The 26,104-nt window shown below is 53.1% G+C and overlaps 1 protein-coding gene across 6 annotated transcripts in view; it reads left to right on the forward strand.

Annotated features, from left to right (window-relative positions):
* Positions 1 to 20,236, forward strand: part of SAMD4A (sterile alpha motif domain containing 4A) — a 98,718-nt gene extending 78,482 nt beyond the window's left edge. For 3 of the 6 annotated variants that reach the window (XM_053945510.1, XM_053945511.1, XM_053945513.1), the window contains 8 exons: positions 4,591 to 4,700; positions 5,349 to 5,435; positions 7,790 to 8,084; positions 9,562 to 9,647; positions 11,070 to 11,188; positions 12,370 to 12,571; positions 13,153 to 13,279; positions 14,819 to 16,054. In XM_053945510.1, the coding sequence (XP_053801485.1) occupies positions 4,591 to 4,700; positions 5,349 to 5,435; positions 7,790 to 8,084; positions 9,562 to 9,647; positions 11,070 to 11,188; positions 12,370 to 12,571; positions 13,153 to 13,279; positions 14,819 to 15,012 (1,220 nt within the window). In that variant the 3' untranslated portion in view covers positions 15,013 to 16,054. Of the gene's footprint in view, positions 1 to 4,590; positions 4,701 to 5,348; positions 5,436 to 7,789; positions 8,085 to 9,561; positions 9,648 to 11,069; positions 11,189 to 12,369; positions 12,572 to 13,152; positions 13,280 to 14,818; positions 16,055 to 16,933 lie in introns of those variants that run through there. The other 3 variants (XM_053945512.1, XM_053945514.1, XR_008431419.1) reach the window with 2 other exon arrangements.
* The last annotated feature ends 5,868 nt before the right edge of the window (positions 20,237 to 26,104 follow it).

The raw sequence follows: 26,104 nt of genomic DNA on the forward strand, positions 1-26,104 counted from the left end.
GCCTGTGGCTTTTGGCTGCGAGTGGTGCTCTTTTTTGTCTTTTTTTTTTTTTTCTATTTTATGACAGTGAAAAATAGCTTAGAGCAAGCTTAGTGAGCCATGTGTGATTTACCATTGCAGTGTTTGGTACCCACCAAGTATTTGGGGAAGTTTTGGCTTGGGATTCTTGTTTGCAGTGAATTTAACCTGTGTGTTTCGGTTGGTTTTCCTGTTATACCTACATTTCACAGAGATTTTGGCAATGAATATATGTGATTCTGGTGGTAAACAAGGCAGAAATGAACCCCACTTGCTGCAGTCAAAGATGCAGAGCAAACTTCAGGCTAAAAACTGGGCAAACACACGGACTGTGTGTTCCTGGGAACAGACTGAAAATGACCCTGCAGCTCTCAGACTGATTTAAACAACTCCAATTTGTATTAATGCAAAGCAGCTCGATTGTGTGCAAAGCAGTGGAGTATCAGAATAGGCAAATAACTGTATTTTTTAACAGTCACAAGGTCTGATTTTAGTCTAATTGCAGACAAATTGAGATATGGATAAATCTGTTTGATGTGGGACTGTGTTTGGCTTGGCTCTGGATGGCTTTGATGTGCATGAAATAAATGCATGAAAATCCCCTCATGGTTCTAGGGAATGTAATAGAGGCAGGTTGGGTCCTGCAGTCTGTCTGGCCAGGGAGAACTTTTTGGGAGCAAGTGTTCCTAGGGGAGGGCTGTTTAACACTACATTTCTCCAGGTTTCTGCAGAAGGAGCAGGGGAGGAGACCACGGGGAGCTTGGCTCCCTGTGTTCCACAGCTGCAGCTCTGGGATCTGCATGGATAGGAACTTCCCAGTGCTGTGCAATCAACCTGTGTGGCCAAATCCACAAAACCCAGAGGCTGTCCACGAGCAATGATCAATTAAATAACCCCCATGTATTAACACATCCCCCTGCTGCTGAGTGCAGCTGGGATATGTCCACCTTTCCTCGGGCTGTCCCTTTCCAGACTTCCAAACATGATTCCCCCCATTGCTGACTCAGCCAAATGGCTTTTGTCCCCAGGTCCAGGGACGTGCAGAACAGATGTTCACAACCACTGGTGTCTGTGCCTGCCGTGTCCTCCCCCTCAGCTGGGATTTCTTCAGGCTGAACCATTCCCCTGTCTTCCCAGATGATGTTTTCTAAACTTGGGGTTGTTCCTGCTTCTCTCTGCCAGGTTTTTTTCCAAAAGGTCTGTGTTTTATTGAAGGTGTGTTGCCCAAAAACTGGACTTGGAAGCAGAGCAGAGGCTTGTTTGCCTCCAGACAGCATTCCTGTGGCTGTGTAGCTCATCGTCCTCATATAACAAAGCACCGTGGGCTGCATATGACCCATTGTATCCCCACAGCTTTCCTGAAAAAAAACAAAAAAAAAAAGAGAGGACTGCCCGTTCCCTGCACTCCGATCGTGCCGTTTCTTGTTCCTACAGAAACACAGCACAACTTGGTGCATTTTTATGGGGCTGCCTCGTGTTCCATCCAGGCCGGCAGCTCCCGCTGCCAAGTCCGTTCTCTGAATTGCAGCCACGTCTCCCTGAGTGCCTGCAGGCTCTTGTGGCTGGGTGTCACCCCTGCTCCTGGTCAGCTGGTTCCTTCTTTAGCACCCTCCAGGGCATCCAGGAGGATCCAGACCCACGGGATCTGGAATGTGAGGAACCCATGGCAGATCCCCATCTGCCTTACCAGTTTATCTCCCCCAGTGTCACCTATTTCTTTCCTTTCTGTTTATCTTTATGGTCTCAGGTCTCCCACTTCTTTTCTTTCCATCTATCTTCATGCTGAAGGGAAAATGCCCTTTGGCTTTATCCTAGCTCTTGGTTTCTCCAGGGGAAGATATGGACACTTGGTTCTCCATGGAGCCCGTCTGTCTGTCTGTCTGTCTGTCCCTTCCCATGTCCCTGCCCATGTCAGGGGGTTGGAATTAAATAATCTTTAAGGTCCCTTCCAACCCAAACCATTCCAGGATTCTGTGATTCCTGGGGCACAGCTTGGGGAGCATCAGGAGGAAAGTCTGGGTAGAGCCAGGGGTTTCTGCTGGGAGTATATCCAAGGTGTCCTGTGTGTAAATATGGCAGGGTGAGTTGATTTCCTTCTAAATTTCCTGACAGCCGTGCCATGACTTTGCAATTAGCTCCTGGTAATTGCTGATTAAAGAGTAGCTCTGCAGGAAGGCGGTTCACCCATCCGTGGAGAGCATTGGGAAGTTTGACTTTCCAAGGACCATTAAATCACCTTGGATGTCCTTGCACCTTCCTGGTTACCTCTTCCCTGTGGGAAGGGGGAAGGTTCCACCACACACAACACACTGGCTCCTTCTCCCCAGCCTGCTCCCAGGATTGCCATCTCTGCTGGCTGGCAGGGGGGCTCTGGGACCATCACTCTCCCCAGAATTAAGGCATGATTCCCACAGGCTGATGCAAGGGCAAAGAGCTGCTTGTGCAAAGGCTGGAGATGGGTTTCCTGCAGGGTTCAATGTCTATGTGAAGTTGCATCTCTTTTCTGGAAATGTCCCTGTGGGCTTTGCCATTGGTATGGATGTGTGCCAAAGGCAGGTGTCCCATGGGGGTGTGGGATCAGGGAGAATTTTAATGTGCTGTCACTAGAATGGTGTGGGTTTGTGTTAAAATGATGTTGAAATTTGAGCCTGTGCTGAAATGGGGCTTTTTTTGATAAGAAATTTTTTATTTATTTTAAACAAAAATCAGCTTAAGAGGGTGCTGGTAGGAGACTTCGGGACTGTTGCATGTCAGAACTTTTGGAAGACGGTGAATTTCAGCCCCTCTGTGCTCAGTAATTGCTTTTCCCCAGGTTTGGTGTGGGGTTGATCTCCTGTGCAGCACTTGAGGAGTTTCACTGACACGTGAATGTCGATGTGTGTCTGGGATTTGGAGAGTGTGAGCGGGATGCAGCACACTGGGATTGTTTGCATCCTCTGCTGGGATGCAGGGTGGGGTTGGGACCAGCCTGGGCAGCAGGAGACTTCTGGCAGATGTATGGATTGCCTTAGGGAACCAAACCAAGGTCCCTCCTGCCCTGTCCCTTCCAGTGATGAGACCTTGGTTCAGGAAGAAGTCATGGACAATCCCTGGCTTGCATGTGGTGCTCAAAAGTGTGGGATTTTCTGGATCCACACCATGAGATGGATGTCCCAGCATGGGAATGAGCTCCTGAGTGTCTCACTGGTAGGGAAGGGGACAAGGACTATGGACAAGGTATTGCTGGGAGGAGAGCACATCAGCTGGGAAGGCTGTGGCACAGCTCCTGTTGGGCTGTAGGTGCTGAATAAAGCAGGTCTCGATTTGGCCAAGCATTTGAAGCCTTTACAAATGAAAAATATTGCCACAGGCCCAGCGCTGTGCTGCAGCACAGACACCTGCAGGGCCCCCCTCCCTGGTGGGGTGTCACCACAGACCCCCAAACCTGCAGAACCCCCAGAACCTGCAGAACCTGCTTGTTGTCACATTGCCTTCTCCATGGAGGACACCTCATCATGGAGGTGTCCCTCTGTGGGGTTTTGAATGTCACAGAGGAAGGATTCCCCTTGAAACCATGTTGATGTCAGGAGGATAAATGTACTTTTGGGTACCCCTCCAGCTGGGCATAGAGGGGCTACACTGCAGGCAACAACTGGGAAGGAAGAAGTCATTTCAGTCAGTGCATTTTAGGTCCCACATCACCCTTTGAAGCAGGGTGCCATCTTTGATGGCACATCATTTTTCCATCCCAAACCCATTTCTCTAGTTCTGTTTAAGCAGCCAGTTCCATTTTCAGCACGTGCCACCATCCCTCATGCCATAAATCAGTGTCTACCATCCACAAAACAGCCCTTTCCTTGTCCTAAGCTCAACCACTCCATGAGCTTCAGCAGTTCCCATGCTCCTGGGAAAACAGCAGAGAGGAGCTTGGTGTGCAGTGGCACAATGCCAGCTCCCCATGGGCTAATTCCCAGTGGCTTTCCCACAGAAACTCAACTTCTGAGGATGTGTCCTTATCCAGGGGGGCTGGTTCCTTGTCCCATCTACATCCACAGCCCTGTGTCCCCATCCAGGGGCTGGTTCCTTGTCCCATCCACATCCACAGCCCTGTGTCCCCATCCAGGGGCTGTGTCCCATCCACATCCACAGCTCTGTGTCCTTCTCCAGGGGCTGTGTCCCATCCACATCCACAGCTCTGTCTCCCCATCCAGGGGCTGTGTCCCATCCACATCCACAGCTCTGTCTCCCCATCCAGGGTCTGTGTCCCATCCACATCCACAGCTCTGTCTCCCCATCCAGGGGCTGTGTCCCATCCACATCCACAGCTCTGTCTCCCCATCCAGGGGCTGTGTCCCATCCACATCTACAGCCCTGTGTCCCCATCCAGGGGCTGTGTCACATCCACAGCTCTGTCTCCCCATCCAGGGGCTGTGTCCCATCCACATCCACAGCTCTGTGTCCTCCCAAAGGTCTGTGAAGCTCAGTGAGGTGTTCCTAGGGATGCCCCTCGTGTCGGTGTTGATGCTGTTGCTCGCTGTTGTGCTGTTCCATGAATTCAAGGGAGCTCTCCTTGTCCTTGCCTTTGTGCTCCAGATGTCCCAGCCTGGCTGAAGAGCCTCCGGCTGCACAAGTACGCCGCCCTCTTCTCCCAGATGACGTACGAGGAGATGATGGCCCTCACCGAATGCCAGCTCGAGGCACAAGTACGTCCCACCTCACCTAGGGGGTGACAACTTCCAAAGCCCCTTTCTGTGTCTTCCCGTGGTTGGGAAGCAGAAAAAGGGAAATTGGGTCTTGGGGAGTAGAAAAAATATCGCATTTTACCTGAGGAAAACCTTGTCCCTGTGTTCTTGCTGGAGTCCCGACATTGAAGTTCCATCACTGGGAGCTGTGCTTGGGGTTTTTTTCCCAGCTGGGATTAAGGTCAGGAGTTTCAGGGGTGCAACCTGGGGTAGCCAACTCCCTTAAAGGCAGTGGGGCTTTGATGGCTGACTGCCTTTGAAAATGTCATAGACTCAGAGAATATTGCTTGTTGGGGTTGGAAGTGACCTTAAAGATTATCTGGTTCCACCCCACACTGCTTTCAGGTTCAGTTTTGTGTTATCCTTGGGATAAAGAGGAATGGGAACACCGTTGCTCTCCATGTGTGAGGTGCACCAGGGAGGGACAGACTAGCTGCAAATCTCTATCCTCAGCAAGTCTCTGGGTGATTTTCTATGTCCCCCACAAATCCCTGCACTCGAAAATGTAATTAATTTCCAGCAGCCCTTTCTGTTTAGGAGAGGAAGGGTTTGGGTTGGGCCAGCTGCCCTGTGGAAGTGTTAACATCAAGTTTTGTCCTGTTTTTGCAGAACGTTACCAAAGGCGCGAGACACAAAATAGTCATCAGTATCCAAAAGCTAAAAGAAAGACAAAACCTGCTCAAATCTCTAGAAGGGGTAAGTAGTCACAACCATTTTTGTATTTCTTGTGTTTTTAAGAAGCCAGGAAGTAATTCTGGGGTGAAGTACTCTTTGCTTACACATATTGTGGGGCTCTGATGCAGGTTTTATTTCACAGAATTCCAGAATGGTTTGGGATGGCAGGGACCTTAAAGTCCCAACCCTCTGCCCTGGTGGGGGAGACACTTCCCACTAGACCACATGGCTCAAAGCTGTGTTTTGCAGAGTGGTTCCTAATGCATCTCCCACACCTCACACAGCTGGCATGGATGTACCCCGTAGCCCTGGCCAGCTCCAGGGTGCTCAGAAAGACTCGAGCTTTCCTGGAACATCATATGGGCATATCTGCCCTCAGATAAAACACCAGACACCCACATCAGTGCCTGAGCAACATCTTGAATTTCCAAGGAGAATAAATAGAAACTTCTTTATCACTTCAACAAAAGCTTAAACCCTGCAGAAAGGGCTTTTGGGGAAGTAGCAGCACCAGAGCCTAGCTGGGAGCAGCTCACCCAACCTCTCCCTATTTATTATTGCTGTATTATATTATATTTAATTGCACCATCTTCAAACAGCAACTTGCAGAGCCTCCCACTAGGGGCTTTTAAATACTTCTGTGGTGTGTTGCTATTTATTGGTGTTTTCCTTAGCTCACTGCTTCACTATTTATTTATAATATGGGCTTGTGCTCAGAGTATGGCAGGAGCTAATAAAGCCATATTTACCTCCGTTATTAATAATAACTATTAAATCCAAGAGCTGGATGGAGCTGGCTGCAGCCCTGTGTTTTCCAGGCGATTGCAGAGCCTCTTCCTCCTCTTCTCCGCCGGGATTTGGGAATCTGGTATTGATTGAGTGGTGCTGTGCAGGAGCTGGAGCCCAGCTCAGCTGGCACAGCCAGCCAGGCACGCTGTAAAATACAGGAGGAGAGTGGCAGGGACTGGTTTGGAGCCCTCTGGGGTGGGTTTGGGCTGTGGCACTGTGACCCTGTCCCACTTTGCTGGGGCTCAGAGTTGCCTGTGAGCTGCTGTCCCTGGGAGGAGACGTCTCTGCTTTTCCAGGCTTCCCATCCAGTTTTTGCTAAACAAGAGCATGTGTGGGACTTGACGTTTCTGGGCAGTGTCTCGCTGCTAAACACTGCTGCTTTCTTGGAAAGAGCTGCTCCACCCCTCTCTGTAAGTTAGCAGGGCAGGATTGTCTCCCAGACAAACAGTGCCCAGCAGGCTGACACCAGATCTTTGTGAGAAATGGAGCTGAGACGTCCAAGAGCGAGCTGGGAATGCAGCAGGAATTAGAATCAACAACTGTTTCAGGGCTTGCACACATCCCATGTGCCCACTTAGTGTCCCTTCCTTCAGCACATCAGGATTCACTCCAAAAGTTGCCTCTTTCCAAGCAGTGTTCCATGAGCCAGACCGTGCAGGAGCCTGCAGTGGAGCCTGCAGTTCTGGTCCAGGCTACATAAAAAACAAAATGCAGTTATTTCCCATCAGTGGGATGAGGATCTGACCAGAGAAATGGAGTTTTTGATCCACACCAGGAGCGAGGCTGAGGTGCACCCAAATTCTCTCCCTCCTGGGGTGGATCTGCCCCAGGATCTCCAAGCTGAATGGTTTTGCTGTGGGAGTATCAGTTCACCTTGTGGTGTCTCCTTCCGTGTCTGATCACAAACCACCTGCTCCCCTTGAAACCCTCCCAGTGCCCTCTGCAGCCACTCTCCCAGCCCACCCCAGAGTGGACAGGGATGTCCCCACAGCTGCCACAGGACAGGCTCCTGCATCCCAGCGTGGTCCTGGGCTCTGAGATGATCCCAGAGCACGAGGATGTCATGGCAAGCAGTTTTGGGGCAGAGCAGCTAATGGGAGCCAGGCTTGAAGGCGATGCTGGAAATGGGAAATGAGCCCATGTTAATGCAATTCCAATGAAATAGAGCTGAAATGTTGGGATTGTAGGATTGCTGGGGAGCCAAGATATTTGCTGCTCTGGGCATTGAAATCTCCCAGGCTCAGTCACTTCCATGGACTTGCCATTTCCCGGGTGGAAATGTGGAAACATTGAAGCTGGATTGTTGTTGGGTTTGGGTCCCAGTGGTTGATGGGGGCACATTTATCTCTGGGGATTCAGGTCTGAACACATCCATGGATAATCAGACAGAGTCCCTGCAGCAGTGCCCTGATAAAAAGAACAGACTTGATGAATGAAACGTGGCTGTTGACTGTGGAATGCAGCAGGATCCTGAAGCAGGAGCAAAGCTGGGAATTCTCAGGGGGTCACAGGAGGGGTCTGGTTTACAGCTGATGCCCCGTTGTCCTTGCAAAGACAAACCCTCCTCTCTCCACTTCCATCCGCAGGACATCCTGGAAGGCGGCAACTTGCGTGTCCCGCTGCAGGAGCTGCACCAAATGATCCTCACCCCCATCAAAGCCTACTCTTCCCAAAACTCCAGCACGGAGGAGCACAGCCGGGACGTGGACTCGCACCACCCCTCCTCCCTGCTGGGCTCGGACAGCCAAGGCTCGGACTGCAAGGACTCCGCGGCGGCCGGGATGCAGCAGCACCATCTGCCGGGATGCGAGGGCGAGTCGGGAGGGGCCCCTTTGCCTGAGGGTGACCTGCCCGGGCAGTTCACCCGGGTGATGGGGAAAGGTGAGCAGCTGCCACTTGTCCCCGGTGACCTGGGGACTCATCTCTAGGGAGGGCTGCTTTGGGGCAGGGGGTGCGTGGTGGCAGCCGCCTTTCCCTGAGCTCCTGCTGGTCCCAGTCGGAGGGGTGATGGTTTTTGGAGGTCCTGTCGTGCTGGGGTTAAAGGTAAGAAGGTAGGGCAGGTGGGTTGTGATTTTGGGGAAGGGCAGCGATGGCTCAAGCTGCCTGTCCGAGGTCTAAGGTGGATAGCATGCATTCCAAGCCCCAGATCCAAGGTGGAAAGCATCCTCTCCCTGCCCCAGGTCAGAGGCAGAAATCACAACTTTTCCCAAGGTCAGGAGTGGAAGATGTCCTCTCTCTTCCCATCCAGAGCTCTGGGGTCATCCCACTGATCCAGAGGTGTTTTGAGTAGCATCCCTTGGATTTACTCTGCTTGGAGCAGGGTAGCAGTGGTGCATGGGCTGGGCACGAGCCATTTGCAGTGCAAATCAGTGGGTCCAAGCCCCTTTTTATGCCCCAGTTTGGATGCAGGGCATCCAGAATACTCCGTTGCCATTCCATGTCGAGTGCAGGGTGTGCAGCTTTGCATCAGGGATAACACACTGGGAGGCTACAGGAGCAAGATGAGGTGGGGACTGACCCCCTGTATTCAGGGCTCTTGGAGCAAATCTGTGTGAGCTTAGATGTGCCCTAACCTTGCTGGTGGCACCTGAGCTGTCAGTGCTGGATGCATGGAGGGAGATCTCCCTGGGGAAGAGGAAGGGGGGATCTCATCTGCAGGAGACTGGGAACAGAAAGAACCTCATTGGGGTGCCACAAATATCAGACTTGTCTCTATTTTCAACCTTTTTTGCAAACAAAATAGCTGAGATGTTTTCTATACAGGAACCTGGTGCAGAATTTGTCCCCAGCTGGTTCCCTGCAGAAACAGCCACATGTGGGGCTCCGGCCCCATTTTATTCCTGTGACAAATGTCAGAGTGTGGTACAAGCCCTGCCAAGATGTGGTGTCCTCCTGGACCCCGAGGCATCCCTGCTCAGGGGTTTACAACAGGAGAAAGTCATTCCTCTGTGAGCTCATTCCCACTTCCTTCAATGACATTCATTCCAAAAGAGGTTAAAATTCATCAGGGAAGGTGGGAATTTACCACTCTGCAGTGGGGGCAGACTTGGCCATGGGAGAAAGAGCTCTCTTGCCTATGAATAGGGATTAATCCTGTGTCCCTGAGTTGCTTAAGTCTAATTTCGGGGACTCCAGTGGTATTACTCTGGATTTACACCATCATAACTGAGAACAAAATCTGGCCCTAAATATAGGAAGGTACAGCAGGAATTGGGGAAGGGTGTTTTTTCTTACTGATGAAAAACCTACTCATGGTTACAAGGGAAACAGGATATCCAAGGTGTTTGTGGGACCCCTTCTGGGCCCCATCTTGGTGTTCCCATCCCCATTTTCCTTCTCCTCTTTTTTTTTTTTCCAGTCTGCACACAACTTTTAGTTTCCCGACCCGATGAAGAGAATATAAGTTCCTATTTACAGCTCATAGACAAATGTCTAATCCACGAGGTGAGTCGTGTCAGATCATCTAAAACTGTTGTTCTCATCACTTGGAAACTGTTTCCAAAGTGTCTGTTTATGTAAACCTTTGGGTTTCTAACACAAATATTTTTGGGGGGTATTAATAGTAATTGTGACAGAACAGGCTTGGAGCAGGCGGTAGCTCCAACGTGGTGCATGGAAATGTTGCTTCCCCCCACGCTGGTTTAATTGCCAAGGCCTGGAGCTGGGAAATTCATCTGGCTCGTGACAGTCCCATCAGCAGCTGGATGAAAGCAAGAATCCTGGGATGAACGTGCAGGCGGTTTCCATCAGACCGACCCGGCGATCCCTCGGCGTTGCCTCCTCCCATTTCGCACCACGTGGTCTTGGGATTTTGCAACAGGGATTTTACATCTGTTCCTGCTCCCAGCGCGTCTGCCTTGGCTGGGTGATGGCTTGGGATGGCCCAGGCTGTGTCACAGGGCTCTGGCACGCTCCTGCCAGTGTCCCTGGTGTCCTCCAGTGTCTCCTACCTACTCTGGCAGTACCTGGAAGAACAAGTGCTTCCATCAGCTGGCCGTGTGGCAGGGGTCAGGGAGCAGAAGTGGTGGAAGCTGGGGCCTGGGATCAGAGAGCAAAGCCAGGAGGACATGGAACTTTTCCCAAAGTGCCTGCACTTTTCCCACCAGAGCCAGCCCACGTCCCAGGACCACCCTCTGCGCTGGCTCCGGCACAATCAGCGCCAGGAGAGAGCATCTCCTCCTGAGTGGTTCAGAGCAATCAAGTCAGGCACTAATTAGCCTCCAGATTGCCCTCTGGAGACTTCTGCTGCTCTCCAACAGAGACCTGGGGTGTCTAAAGTTAGCAGTGGTGGCACGTGGGTGTCCCTGTCACCCACACCTCCTGCCTGGAGCTCTGGGAGCAGGTCTGTCGCTGCCAGGGTGACCTTTGCAGGGAGCCCGGGTGGGTGACAGGCTCACCCTGGGTGGCCTCCCCAGAGCCTGCCAGCATCACAGCCAAGCTCTGCCCAGCCCTGAGAAGGGGGATAGGATGCAGGATGCCACAGGGCAGCTCAGCTTTGCAAATCCCAGCTTTGCTCACCCTGGCAGCATTTCTAGGGCCACGTCCAGGTGACAAGTGTCACCACCCATCAGGACCCACCATCAAACCCTCGCTCTGCCAAAAGGAGTTGGCAGCCTTGAGGCAAAGCTGGGCTGTCACTGGGACATAGGGAATGCTGCCAGCATTTTCTCCACCTGAGATGAGTAAATCCTGAGGAAAGACCAGTGTTTCCCCCTGGACTTTCTGAGGGGGCTCAACTCACCCCATCACCTGCTCCAGCTGCTTTTCTTTACCCACACTCCCACATGCACATCCCTGCTGGCTTTGTCCAGAAGACTATTCATACATTTCCTATTTCTCTCTCTCTTTTTTTTTTCTTGGGGGCAGGCGTTTACAGAGATCCAGAAGAAGCGGCTGCTGTCATGGAAACAGCAGGTGCAGAAACTCTTTCGGTCTTTCCCTCGGAAATCCCTCCTGGAGCTGTCAGGCTATCGGCAGCAGAGGAGGTACGCGGGATTTCGGGAGGGGAGGGATGGATGCAGTGGCCAGAGCAAGAGCACTGCAAGTGGGAACATCCCCCCCAGAGGGGTTCTGCTGGGTTCAGAGCTGTGTTTAGGGAAAGGGGAGGGTTGGAAAAGCTTCAGCAGTGGAATCCCAGGTGCTGGCTGGGAAGGGAGCACAGCAGGCAGTGTCCTTGTGCGTGTGGTCGCTGCCTTTCCCTCCGATCCCAGCCTGTCTCCATGGCTCCAAACCCAGCACTGCCCAGCTGTGCAGTGTGTCCCCAATACTGGGCCCTTTCCCTGCTGCCCTGTGGTGATGGCACCAGCACTGGAGTTTCCTCCAAAAGCTGTCAAGTGGCAGAATAAAAGGCGAGAAGCTTTCAGAGGGTGCAGAGCCAGAGGTGCAGTCAGAGAGCCAGGCAGGGCTGTGTTGGGAGCACCACGTTTGCTCACTTCCAGGGTGATGCTGGATTTCAGGTGACCCTAGAAAGCATAGGGGAGGGGTTGTGCCAAGAAAAAAAGATTTTTAAATCACTTTTATCAACATCACCCCTTGGTTTCATTCTGCAAAGCCTGGTTTGCTGCAGGTTTTTTATTCCCAAAAAAGACAGTGTTTTGGAGATAACTGGGAGTATAGGAACTTCCAGGATGAGATTTCAGGAGAGCTCAGCCCCTCCTACTAAAACTTGGATTTATTAGGTCATTCTAACCAAATTTTACAGAACTTGAGAAGTCTCAGAGGTGACCATATTTGTAAAAACAAACCTGGAAGGGGAGAAAGAAAACCCAACAGCAAAAGCTGAACTTAAATCAGACACTGGAGAATCCACTAATGAGAAATCTCAAAGAAATCAAGTTCCCGGGGCATTACCTGGATTATTTTAGATTGTGTTTAAGAACAGACCCATTTTGCAGGAGTAAAATAAGCTTTCAAGAAAAACAGTGTGGATCTGAGAACTGCAGAAGGGCGGGAAGGCGACTGGCAGACGGGAAGAGGAGAGGGTGCTGCACACCCAGACTGCCTCCTTCCCGCTGCCTGTGCAGGATGGAGGGACCACCTCGGTGGGGTGGGAGGGACAGAACCCCCTTGGAGGGGTCGGTGTCTCACCCTGGGTGGGGTGGGAGGGTCAGCACCCCCTCCCAGGGGTCAGTGTCTCACCCCCGGCGCTCTCTCTCTCTCCCCGCAGCCGAGGCTTTGGCCAGTCCAACTCCCTCCCGACAGCCGGATCCGCGGGGGCAGGGCTGGCACGGAGGAACCCCCGGCAGTTCCAGATCCCCTCCCGCAACCTCCCCACGGCCCGGCTGGGGCTGCTGGGCCCCACGGGGCTGCTGGGCACCCCCCAGCGCAGCCCTGCCGCCAGCCCCGCCATCCTCAAGCAAGGCAGGCAGGTTGGTCGGCGTCCGTGGCGTTTCCATCCCTTTCCCACGAGCTTCATTTGCTTTTCCTTCTCTGACTTGTCTGAATCCCCGCTTTTTTTCCCCCCACTCTTCAAGTTGTTTGCGGGCATTTGGGTTGCTCTCCCCTCTGTGCAGTGGGATGTGGAAGTGGGAGCAGCGGGAGGGGGACAAACCAAGCAGCAGAGGGGGAAAAGCTGAGTCCTTGAAGTGGCTTATGAAATAGAGAGAGGGGATTTTGGCAAGTGCAGATAGTGGCAGGAGGGAGGGGAGGGGTTTAAATTGGCAGAGGGGAGATTTAGATGATATACTGGGAAGGAATTCTTCCCTGTGAGGGAGATAGCACAGGTTGCCCAGAGAAGCTGTGGCTGCCCCTGGATCCCTGGAAGTGTCCAAGGCCAGGCTGGATGGGGCTTGGAGCAGCCTGGGACAGTGGAAGGGGGTTGTAACAAGACTACCTGTAAGCTCCCTTCCAACCCAAACCATCCTGTCACTCTACAAGCCCAAAGTGGCTATAAACCCATGGCACAGAGGGCTTTGCTTTGCATCCCACACCTTGTGTTTGCTCCCCACAGAACCTGTGGTTTGCCAACCCTGGGGGCAGTAACAGCATGCCCAGCCGGAGCCACAGCTCGGTGCAGAGGACGCGCTCGCTGCCGGTCCACACGTCCCCGCAGACCATGCTGATGTTTCAGCAGCCAGGTAGGCAGCAGAGGTGCTTTTCCACCCACCCACAGCCAGGTGAGATGAGGGCAGGTGAGAGGAGCTGTGCTGGTGAGCCTCCCCACAGGCACATGGCCTGTGCTGGCACAGCGTGTTCCTGCTGGAGTATCTCTGAATTCCTGGGATAACCACAGACATCGCTGGAGGGATTTTTGACCCTGTATGTGCCATCTTGACTCTGTGTGTTACAGTGCTGGTGCCTTGCCTACCTCGTTTCTGAGGGGCTCCTGTCAGGAGGGCAGGTGGTGGCTCATCCATCACTTTTTCCTCCTGGATGGACACAGCCTCGGTGCGGAAGGACTGCCTTCATGCACTCAGGGGAAATTCTTTCCACAGTGCGTGTGAAGGGAAATGGTGCCGTGTCAGTGCTTCCTTCCCCAACACTCCCAAAGTGCTCCTGTGCATAGGAGCATCCTCTCATTCAGGGAGGATCCCGCTGACCTTGGACCCTGGACCTGGAGCATCCTGGCCCTGAGGAAGCCTCTTTGTGTATCCCTTCCTTAGCTTTGAGCGTGCCTTTTCCTACCAACACCCCAGAACCATTTACACCTCGGGACAGGGAATCCATCCCCCGCTGAGCTCACCCTCATCCCTGCGCTCCGTTTGGGCTGGCAGCTCCCTGGCCTCACGCCGGCAGTGTTAAACTGCAGCATTTGGGCAGCAAATGTTCCCTACAGCAGGAGCAGCAGCTGTTCCTGGGTATTGATTAAACACCGGGACAAGGGCACATTTCTCAGGCGTTGGAGGAGAATAAATGGGTTTCTCTTCGCGTGTCAGCCTGCGGTGGATGAGGGCGTAGGAGGACTGGGGAGCCAAAGACGTGGATTAAGTTGCAAGGAAAATAAGCAATGATGTGATGCTGGGCTCACAAACCACTGTTTGCCAGGCTGTGGGGGGACCTCAAACCTCCTGGATGTCATCCCATGTTCCTGTGAGCCAGTGGAAAGCGGGAGATGCCGTCCAGCACAGTAGCACAAGCTGTATTTGCAGGTTTTGCTGCAGGGTGGGAAAAGTTTGCTGCCGTTTAGATTAGGACGGGGGTGTTGGAACACTCCAAACTTCATGTGTATGTCCCATTTTTTGTGCTCACCCCCCCAGGGATGTGGCAGTGATGATGTGGGCGACTGAGTGGGAGCCAAGCCGGTCCCAGAGAAGCCAGACAGTGGCTCTGCTGGTCTGTGCTGCCATCCCATGCCCAAGCACTAACCATGCCTGCACGGACAGCATCCATCCCCAGGAGATGACCAGGGCTGCCCCCTCCCTGGGTGGGGTTCTGCTCTTGCTCCAGCTGTGCCTTATATCTCTTTATTCAGCACCTGAACCCCCTCAGATTCATCCTTTATGGATAACAGGGGGTGATGACTGCTTTTGTGAGTGTCTCTTGCTGAAGATGATTTTTCTGGGAGTCCTGTCAGACCCTCCTGGAGCATTTTTCAGATGGTTTTCCCACACGGAGCAGGCAGGCAGGGTCCCTGCCAAGTCCCTGACCGGGATCTCCTATTCCCTTTCTCCCTGCAGAGTTCCAGGTGCCGGTGACTGAACCTGACATCAACAACAGGCTGGAGTCCCTGTGCCTGAGCATGACGGAGCACGCACTCAGCGGTGAGCATTCCCTCCTCCTGGGGCTCTTCCAGCACATCCACGCCGCCTCTGCTGAGTCCCCCAGCACCTGCCCCGTGCCCCCCAAAAGCTGGGACAGGCTGTGGCTGTGAGAGCAGGACGGCGGCGGGGCCGGATGCAGGGATGCTCCCGGGGGCGTTCGGATGGGAATGTCAGCTTCTCTCGGCGAGGTGGCCGGGGCAGGGGGCAAAGCAGAACGCAGGGATTGCACCAGCACCAGGGGAGTCTGTGCTAATTAGCCACTCTTCAGCTTGCTAATGGTAATTAGTGTTAGCTCGCTACTCTCGTTAGCTCTCGATAAAGCCCCTGCCGCCAGCGCGCTCGGATGGGTCACAGGCTTTGGAGTGTTGTGCCCTTCCACCACCGGATCCCTCGTTTGGCCGGGGGTGCCCCACAGCTGGGGGCTAAATCCCTGCCAGGCGCTGGGCCAGGGGCTGTGCCGGGCGCCGTGCCCTGGTGCTGGCAGTCCTCACACAGCCGGGGGGTGCCAGCGGATAACGGGCACGGGGAGGGAGGAGGACCGGGGCAAAAGCAAGCAGGGAAGATGGAAAAGGCAGCAGCAGCAGAGCAGTGGAGAGCCTGGTGCAGCACAAAGCAGCGGCACCAGACGCTGCCGGTGCCCCTTGCCGGCGCTCTGGACCCCCAAGCACAAGGGATGGCCCCAGCGATGGGATGAGCACGGCCGCCGGCATCGCCCGGAGTCCCCGGTGACCAGCTCGGGTCTCGCTGCGGAAATCCTGGACTGTGACCGATGGTTGAGGACAGGAACCCTCGGACAGGACGAGTGCCACCAGGCTCCCTGCAGATGCAACAGCCCTTCCCGGGGAGAGGAGCAGGAGAACAAGGACTGTGGGAAGCAGCAGGGCCCTGGCAGCATCCCTGGCTGGGAAAACAAGGACACTTCTGTCACCCGAAGCGTTTCTCCGGCGTGTGCCCAGCCGAGGCTTAACTGTCTTGTTCCTCTGCAGGGTACTGTTCCTCCAAGTTATTTTTTCCAGGTCGCATTCCCCGAGCCTCTCCAAACCGGTTGTGCTATAAATAGCTCTTAAAAAAAATAAACCTTTCGGGGGAGAAAAAAAAAAAAAAAAAGGCGTAACAAACCTGTTTGTTTTTAGTGTCAAGGAGGGAGGTGGCTGTGGTGCTCCAAGTGGTAACAGGGAATTCTCTGTTCCACAGCCACTCTGGGAGCTGCCTCCCGCCACTCTCCGTCCTGGGAATGGGGTTTGGGATGGGGGATGGGGGGTGGGATCAGGGCTGGAGGGTTGGAAGTGCTGTTGGGTGCTGATTTCTGCCCCCAGGGGGTGGGGACAGGGGGCTGCTGCTACCGGGGTCAGTTGTGAGGCTTTGGGGTGGGTCATGGACCCCTCGTTCCTGGGATCGGGCTGTGGCTGGATGCATCCCTGCTGTCACAGGGTGCTGGGAACAGGGGCTCAGGGGAGACAGAAAGGATGCCTGGGGGATTTTTGTCCTTCCATGATCCTCAGATGGAGGAAAATTTTGCATCCTCTGTGGTGCAGCTGTTGCAGGGTTGGCTGAACTGTGGGCAAGGCAGCTCCTGGGACCATCTCTGTCCCTGTCCCCTGGCTCCTGGTCAGGGACACACGAACTTGTCGCGCTGTAGGAGAGTCCCAGACTGTCACCTGCCTTGTGACAAGTCCAGGCTGCCCAGAAACCCTCTCTGCTCCTGGGAAAGAGGTTGTGGGGTTGTGGCAGAAGGCCTGGACCGGTGTTGGGACAGCGACCTGGGGAAGCTGCTGTGGGGTGGGGACAGTTGGTGGCACAGAGGGACCAGCAGAGCACTGACACCCCAAAACCATTCTGCACCCCTTTTATTATTATGGGTCACAGGCTTTGGAGTGTGGGGAGATGGGAGATGGTGGGGGTGGCCCCAACACCACCTCGCTGTAGGGGCTGTGGGTTGGGGGTGATCTGGGGGTCCATACCCCAAATCCCCAGCTTGGGGGATTCCAGTACTCACTGGGGCTGCTCCTAATTCTCCCTTCCCACTTGCAGATGGTGTCGACAGAACCTCCACGATCTAGAAGGCGTCGCCACGGGGACGCTGGCCGGGACAACAACTGCTGCGGGTCCAGCGGCGAGGTCGGGGCTTGAGGGAGCCTCAGTGATAGCTTGCATCCTTTCTCCTCTCTCCTCTCCTCTCCTCTCTCTCTCTCTCTCTCTCTCTCTCTCCTGTTTTAATTTTGTGAATGTGTAGATTGTCCTTGTGAACATATCATTAGACTTGGAATTTGTGTTGTCATTTATTACATCCATGCTAAGGGGGGGAAAAAGATGGCAAAAAAAAAAAAAAAAAAAAAGAAGAAGAAATCTCAGCGACGATGGTGAAGCAGCGTGGGGAGGTTGGGGCGGACATGGAGGAGGAGAAGAGTGCTGACAACGGAGGGTTCACCGTGGGCAAACCCTGCTCCTGGAGGAGGATACCAAGGAGCACGGAACACCACGTGGGGGGGTGTGTGACCAAAAATCCTTCGGGGAGGATCCACCTGCCCTGCTGGGGGCTTCGGGGACGGCAGTCCCGTCTCTCGAGTTCCGCTGCTTTCGGGTGCGGGCTGACCCGGCGAGCCCAGATTGAAACAGAAATAATAAAATAACCCCAGAATTTCCTTTCAGTTTAGCCAGGAGATCTGCAGTGTGGAGGCAGCGTTGTGCTCAGGGCAGTGGAGGGTCGGGGGTGCCCGTCCCTGTGCCCAGCTTGCATTGGGATGGGGGATGGAGCGGGGGCATCTCGCCCAGAGGAGGGTCCCGGGGGGAGTCTGCGAACTGGGGGACACTGGGAGAGTTTCCTGCATCCTGGCTCCACACATCTGGCCCAGCCTGCCCAAATCCAGCTGTAAGGGGCTTTTCCAGCATGGCCAATGAGGGATGAAGGAGTGCCCAGATAAAACCCAAGTCACAAAGGGCACCAAAATGCAGCTTCACAGCCTTGTTTTCTTGGCATTAACCGTGGGGCTGGCAGTGGCTGGGCTGCCCCTCACCCACTGCTGCTTTTTATAACAGGAGCTAAATTTGGTGTTAAATTGGTAAATCTGACCTGGCACTGCTCTGAGCTGCAGTGATGCTCCCGCTGGTCCCGATGCTGCTCCTCTGATGGAATAATAACAAATACAAAATCAGTTAATTGAGCTGATGGGTGGCAGCAATATTTCCAGCATGGGCTGTGAGGACATGGGCAGCATCGTGTGCCAGGATCAGAGGGAGCAGGGCTCAGGGGGAGCCAGAGCACGGGCAGGGTTGGGAGACGTGTGAATCCTTCTGTCATGCAGCGTTTTTAAGTTGTTTTTCTAAAAAAAAAAAAAAAAGAAATATATATATATATATGTATACAAAAACCCAAGTGCCAAATGCAATGTTTTATGTTTGCTGTTCCTTGGTGTCCTGCTTCCCGGCAGACAGGAGGTTGAGGGGGGGGTGATGGGGAGGGTGGAGAAGGGAAAACCTGAAGGCCAGGGAGGTTGGGAAGAGGTGTGAGGAGGTGAAGGCGAAGCGGGGTCGGCGCTGGGGACCTGGGTCACCCCCGAGCACCCCCAGCTTGTGAGGTGAGAGCGGAGCCGCCGTAGCAGGAGCCTCCCTCAGGGAGACTCCAGTGTATTTACAGAGCTGAAATTCTATTTATTCCTTCGCTGACTATGGACACGGAGGTTTTCTGATTGTTCAGAGAGATTATTTTGGATATTTTACCTATTAACTTGCTGTGGCTGGGAACCATGATAATGTCTGTTATTAACAACCACCAAATAATTCAATTGTTTTATCCTTTTGATGTTAAAAGAAGAAAAAAAAGCTTATTTTCCATTGACAGTGTAGAGGTTAATAACGACTCAGTTGTGTTTGCTGTTTCTTGTTTTGTTTTTTGAGTAAAAACAACAAAAAAGTGGCTTCAGTTGTGTTCGGGAAGTGCTGCCTGGCTCTGGCTGCCGGTGCTAAGTGCGGGTGGCAGAGCTCCAGGGAAAGAAGCTTAAAAGGGGTGGGGGTGGGGGGGGAAAGCTTGAATCCTAAAAGAAATAAAAATTACTTATAGAAAGAAAAAAAAAAAATTTAAAAAAAATCCTCCAACAGTTGCATGAGCGAGGCTGCGAAGTCAAATATTCAGTAATAAAGCGGCAGTGCCTTTCTTTTTGTATCCCCCAGCTCGCCCCACTGCAACTGTCCCCTCCCTGTCCTGTCCGAGGTGTCGCCGCCGCGGGGCCCTGGGGGTCGGGCGGGCAAGTCCCCCCCTCCCGCTGCTCGCCCAGCTCCAGCCCCGGGCTCCCCCCAGCTCCGCCGGGACCTTTCCCTGGTGCTGTTCCCCCGGCCAGCCCAGCGCACACAAGTGGCCTTGGGCCCGGCGGATGCGACACCCACGGGGACACAACCCTGTCCCTTCCGTGCCGTCCCCATCCCCAGGGACACCCCGAGCTCGGCTGGGCTGGCGTTGGGCTCAGCTCAGCGAAACCCTCCAAGGGGTTTAGGGTGGCCGAGGCCGGGCAGCATCCAGCAGGAAAATCCCAAACTGCGGCGGTTTGGGTCAGCGCTTAGGGAAACGATTTCTGTTTGTCACCTTTCTCCATGTCGGGTTTGGCTTTCGGAATGTGCCTGATGGAAAGTGGGTCCCGCAGACGTCTATAATTTGCACACAGCGACGATAACACTAAAGTTGATTTTATACGAGTCATCAGAGTTTGCAAAGTGAGTTTTATTTTTTGTATTCCTTTTATCTTTACTTAAAGGTGAATGTGTATTCCTCTGGGAGGAATAGGAAGAAAAAAAAAAAAAAAAGAAAAATACATAAAAAAACAGGAATGTTAATAATGTTAAACAGAATACTTCCTCCCTTATTAATATATATAACCCTGATGTATTTATGCCTATTGTAAGCTGACTTTAAAGAGCTTTGACCTCTCTTCTGTTGCATGCCGTTCCCGGGCAGCCTCTCCTTGTCCATGCATGCCTTTTGTCCTGGTTTTTCTGTACAAAGTTAGTGCACAAAAGAACTATTTTTGCCTAGTTAATGTTGCCGAGCAATGCCTATTTTTTAAATTTTAATTTCCTTTTTTTTTTTTTGGTCATATACGGCAATAGCATGTTTGTTACATGTAAAAGCTTCCCGATATAAAGAAATACTAATGTTTGGAGATGCCAGTCTTTGCAAGTGTACAGTTTTCCAATGTTGTTCCCAGTGAAACACCCTCGTGATTTCCACTTGCTCCGATGTATTTATTACTCATTTCCTCCCGTGTAACTAGGAACCATGGCTATATTTCATATCTGCGCTATATTGAAAGTGAAGGGAGATGATTAATACAAGGTTTTGTAACACTGGGGTGTGGCGCCTCCTTATTTATCCCCTTTTTGGCAGGCGGCTTCGGACTCCTTAACGCCAAAAAAAAAAAAAAAAAAAATCGGAATTCAATAGATGTTCGTCCCGTGGGCAAGAGGGGAGGAGCCCTCCACAGTTCCACAGAGGGTTGGGGATTTTTATTTAAAGCCTGTGGCAGAGCTTCCAAATCCCTGGCATTCCCCACGCAGCTGCCTTGCTGTGCCTTTGAGGACATCCATGCCCATGCCCCAGGAGCTGTTTAGGTACGGGATTTTCCTTGGAAATCGGCAGGAATTGGGGCTGGAGCAGCTCCGAGGCTGCAGAGGCACACAGAGGCTTGGCCCAGAGCCTCAGCATGTGTGTGGAGATTTTTGGGGTGGGATTTTAAGGCTGGGTTCTTTCTGGGCTTAAAACTTGCACATTTCAGGCCCTCCTGGGGCTGGATCAAGCAGGGAAGGATGCTCAGAGCTGCCTGTGATACTCTGCTGTGGGAAGTGCCAAGGGCAGGACCTTCCACCCCTGGTTTTCCCATATTTTCTCAAACTGAGCCTCCACATCTCCAGGCTGATCAAGCCCAGCCCTGCAAGCTCTTCCCTGCCTCATCAGCCTGGCCATTCCTGCATCCAGGTCCAGGGATGCCCTCCAGAGACCTCCTGGGTGTCCCAGACCCTGCTCGCTGTCCCTCCACAGGCATTGGGGTGGCTCAGGTCCCTCATGAGGAGCAGAAGTTGCAAATACAGGGCTTATTCAGGCTGTTTGAATGCTTCATCTGCTGCTTCTCCTAGGATGAGGCTCCTGGTGAGCTCTCCAAATGCTGATGGAGCCAAGACCCCAAAACCATGTCCTCAAGCTCCTTCTATTTGGGATGCTCCCAAGCATCTTGGGCCAGGCCACCCCAGAGAGGAAATATTTGCCACAGTGTTCAGCCCCACCCGAATTTCCCTGTCTATCCACATCCACATCCACAGCCCACCGGCCACGGCTCCCTGCACTCGTTGGGAATTGGCCTCCCTACACAGCTCAGACAAACCTAAATCCCAAAAAAAGCCATTTCCTTCCATGAACAGTTTGCCTTTCCGGGTCCCTGTGCTGCAATGCAGGGTTGTTGCACTAACAGAGAATGGAAAGAAAAATGGAAAGGCAGAAAAACCTGGGTTGGAAGGGCCGAAAAGGCTCCAAGGAAAATCCGTAGCAGCCACACGTTAGGGAGAGTCTGTGGGTCCTACTGTTTGGCAAAAGGAAAGAGCTTTTAAAAAAGAAAAGCAGGAGGAAAAAAGAAAAAAAAACATTCCCATGCTGCCAGAAGCTGTTGGATGAATCCATTCCAGACACTAAAGGCTTTACCTGCCTGTGCACCCGGATTCCACCACACCTGAGCCCCGTCCAGCCCGGGGAAATCGGGTCCCCTTCTCCTGCCTGGCAGAGGCTGCAGCCCGTGCAGCTGGGAGCAAAGCCAGGAGCTGGTGGCTGCTGTTTCAGCAGCTGCTGGGCTGTCGTGATCCCAGCAGGAGCTGGACAACCCCACGTTGGTTAACATCATCTTTTATTCCATGTCTGCCTGTTCCAAAAGGTGGTGGAGAAGCAGCCCCAGCCCTGGAGCCAGGCAAGTGCCCCTCCCAAGGAGATGCTCCTGTCCCTTCTCCCTGACCTGGCTCCTGCTGTGGCTACAAATTCCTCATATTTAACCCTGACTGGAATATCCCAGGGAATACCTACCAGCAGCAGCAGGCAGGGATTTCCCACTCCAGGGAAGTTTTTATGCAAGATGGAGAGGGCTTTTCCAGCAGAGCTCCTCGGGATCAAGGAATAATTAATTCCCCACGTCTGCTGGCAGAGGCAGGGTGGTGCTGCTGGCCTGGCTGCCAGCCAGGAATGCTCCCAGGATATACAAATAACCAGCTGCTCCTGGCAGCCCAGGCCAGCAGCGTGGCCACCTCACCCAGCGTGGCCTCTGCCACCACCAGGGAGCTTCTTTAGCTGGGATCAGCAGAGGGACCAGGAATGCACACCTGGAATGGGCCCCGTGGCTCGGGTGGGCCACTGGAAGGGGCAGGGATGGGTGGTCCTGGCATGGGATCAGCTTGGGCACCTGATACCCAGAGCTCCCCGTGGCTTCTCCCAAAGCCCAGCACGGGCAGAGCAGGTGCCTGGAGGAGCAGAACAGCAGAGGAACAGTTTTAAACTAAAAGAGGAGAGATTTAAATGAGGTGTTAGGAAGGAATTCGTTACTCAGAAGGTGCTGGGGCCATGACACAGGTTGTCCTGAGAATCTGAGGCTGCTCCATCCCTGGAAGTGTTCAAAGCCAGGATAAACAGGGCTTGGAACAACCTGGGGTAGTGGATGGTGTCCCTGCCCACGGCAGGGGACTGGACAGAAGACAATCTTTTTTTTTTTTTTTTGCAACCAAAACCATTCTGTGTTTCCATGATTTTCCCTCTTTTCTCCACGGAACACCCCACTGACAGAGCCTGGTCAGAGGAGATGTGGCCCAGCTCAGCCAAAATCCCCACTTTTCTAAAGAAAATAAATTTTTGGGCTAACTTTAAATAATAATAACATTTTAAAATACCTCATCCTGGCATGCAGCCTCTGCTTTTGGACAAACCAGCTCCATCCCCACCCCTGCCAAGAGGCAGCACAGGTGGGTGTTTGCAGCATCACCCGGATGCCGTGGAGGGGCTGCGTGCCCCTGGCGCCCCCAGTCTGGCATCGGGGTGATCCCGAATGTGCGTTTCCAGCCCCATGGAAGCCCCTGCTCCTCCTGCGGAGAGCAGAGCTCGGGGCCGGGCTCAGCAGAGGGAGCCACAGACTGCGCGTCCCCGGGCAGGCGCTGCGGAGCCGGGACCAGCCGAGCCTCCGGGCCCTGGGCATCCCTGACCCCGGGCATCGCCCAGCTGGAGCAGCGCCTTTGCAAAGCCCCTGCCAGCTCTCCCTCCCTCCCTCCCTCCCTCCCTCCCACTGCTGCTTCCCTACCAAACCTTTCCCGTCCTTCTCTTTCACTCCTCCAGCACCAAGACCCATTTCCCTCCCAGCTGATCTCCCGCGGTGAAGAGCAAAGGAAAAGAGGCTGCAGAAGGTGAGCACAGACCTGGGGTGCAGCCCCCCCACCCCCAGAGCCCGGGGCTGGCACCTGGAGCTGTGCCCAGAGCCAAGGGCTGGCACCCTGCACAGCACCAAAAACCAACCGAGATCACAGAATGTCCTGAGCTGGAAGGGACCCACAAAGATCATCCTGGCCCTGCACAGACACCCCAACAATCCCACCCTGTGCCTGAGAACATTGCCCAAACGCTTCTTGAACTCTGGCAGGATTGGTGCAGTGACCACTTCCCTGGGGAGCCTGTTCCAGCGGCTGTATCCTGAAATTTTGCCTTTTTCCTACACACTGATGCACCTCAGGCTGGAGCAGTGACTGTCACCTCCTCCAGACATTCCTGCAGCCCTCCAGCAGCTCCATGCCTTGCTCCAGGACAAGGCAGCTGAAGAGATGCCAGCTGTAGGATGAGCTGTGGTGGAACCAGGGGATGCTCAGAGGGTGCACAGGCACCCACAGCCAGGGCAGGAGGGAGCTGAAGCACGGGCACCTTCCCACAGCACCTGCTCAGGGGTCCCAGGAATTGCTCCCTCCATGGCATCCACACATCCAAGGCCAAAGCAGCACCACTGTGTTCTGCCCTGGCTCTTTTAAAATCATTTTCAGGCCTTTGCAGTGGAGTTGATCCCTCTTAGTGTGGGTTTTTCACCTTTGCTTCACTGTCGCAATCCTGGCGCAGAGAAGAAGATCAAACAGAGGGAAGGTGGTACAGTTCACCTCCCAAAACCACCCCTGCAACACCCCAACACCAAAAACACAACATAAACTTGTTAAAAACGACAAATAAATTCCTTGTGATTATATTCTTTATGTATTCTAGCAGTATTTCTTTGTACACTGTGATTTATTTTCTGTCGCTGTCAGGCCAAGACTTATTAACAAGAGCTTTAATGTTTTATGCCCCTTCAACTCCTAAATCATGAGTGCAACTTCAAAAACAACTGGAAGGCAAAGCTTTTCCTAGAAGTTATTTCCAGGAGCTGGCCAGAAGGGCTCAGCCAAGGCTCAAAGGGCACAGCTGACTACAGGCTCCTTCCCAACTCCAGCTGTGCTCCAGAGAACAGGAGGCAGGTGAGGAGCTGTTGGAGCTCTCCAAGGTGTGGAAGGTTGTGGAGGCTGCACGAAGCCTCTGGGATGATCCCAGCCCTTGCCTGCAGCCACTTGGTTGCTGGAAGGCAGATTTTTGTCTAAAAAGAGCCTAATTTGGAGTCCAGAGCTGGAGGAAGTTGCCTGAACTGAAGCATCCCGGTGGGCTTGGCAGTGCTGGGATAACTTTTGGGCTTGGTGGCCTGGGAGGGCTCTCCCAAATTTAATGATTCCACAATAAAAACCTGCACCTAGAGGTGGAACACAGGTGGTGAGGGCCAAAGAGCCCAGGACCTGGCTGGATTTGGCACAGGGATTTATGGACTGGTCACTCCACAGCACAGGGGCAGGAGGTGATGGGAGACACCCAAAATAACCAAAGTGAGAGAAAAAATCCTCAAAGAACCTGCTCAGATATTTTCCCTTGACAAAATAAAATTGATAAGCAACACATAGCCCTGGAGAGCATCAGGAAATGAATGGAGCACAGGATAAATAAGGTGGAATCCTGGGAAATGGGGCAGGGCAGGGCTGTGAGGATGTGCCCTTATTTAACAGGTTTTGGTCCTTCTGTTTTAGCTTTTGGTCTCAGGTTTTTTGGGGGTTTTTGAGTTCATTGGTTTTTTTGTTTTGGTTTGTTTATTTTGGTTCGGTTTTGAGCTATAAAGCAAAATATTTGAGGCAAAATACTTTGAAGCAAAATATTTTTTCACCCCAATGAAAACAGATTTTCCCATGATGGCAAAACCAGTGGGGCTCCTTCCCAATCCCACACCTTAAAAAAAAAAAAAAAAAAAGGCAGGGATTAGATAATTTCTTGCAGAAGTGCCAGTTTTCCCAAACAGACCATTTCCCACCACAAGCAGCAGCTTTAATGCTCAGCTCTGGGAAAGACAGAACTCAGCCTCACCACAAGGACGGGCCTTGCCAATGCTCCTGGGGCTTCCCAGGAGCTTTATTTCCAAACAGTTCAGAGCATTTGGATAAAAAGGACAGAAAGGGCTGGAGGAGGCTTCATTCATCATCCCTTCTCCCTTCCTGACCACCACAGTGGACACAGACCCCGTGGTCCCCCTTCCCTCTGCACTTGGGCTGCCCTGCTCCTCACGAGTCTGAGATCCATGCATTTTGCACTTTTTTCCCCCTGAATCCCAGCAATATCTGCTTCCTGGGAGGCTGGAGGACAGTAGGAATGGTTTTAAGCCAATCTGCCCACCCTGCACCCCTTGGGGCAACCCAACCCAACCCTGGCTTCACCTTTGAGCTCCCTTGTCACAGATGCTGATGGGATTTATGTGTTCAGGTAACTTGAGCATCTGGCCAGGAACCAGGAATTCCCTCAGGCCAGTGTGAGGCCTGCAGGACAGCTCAAGAAAGGCAGAAGAAGGCTGTGAAACCCCCCCAAGCTCAATGCCAGGAGCAGCCACTGCCACTCACCACCCTTCTCTTGACTCCCCTGGCTCCAAGGAGCAGTAAGGAGAAGGTGACATCAAATCCTGGGGTTTTTTTTTTTGCTTCCCAGTCACCAGCTGGGGATTCACCTGTGGATAACAGCACCACCCATCCCAGAGGAGCAGCCCAACAGGTCATCCATGAGTGAGAAACCATCTCCACCTGGGGGGAGGGAGCTCTTGCCCTCTCCCTGTGCAGTGCCATCACCTCCAGGTCCCCCAAGGACGCTCCCAC

Source organism: Vidua chalybeata, chromosome 6, assembly GCF_026979565.1.
Source record: "Vidua chalybeata isolate OUT-0048 chromosome 6, bVidCha1 merged haplotype, whole genome shotgun sequence".
Lineage (NCBI taxonomy): Eukaryota > Metazoa > Chordata > Aves > Passeriformes > Viduidae > Vidua > Vidua chalybeata.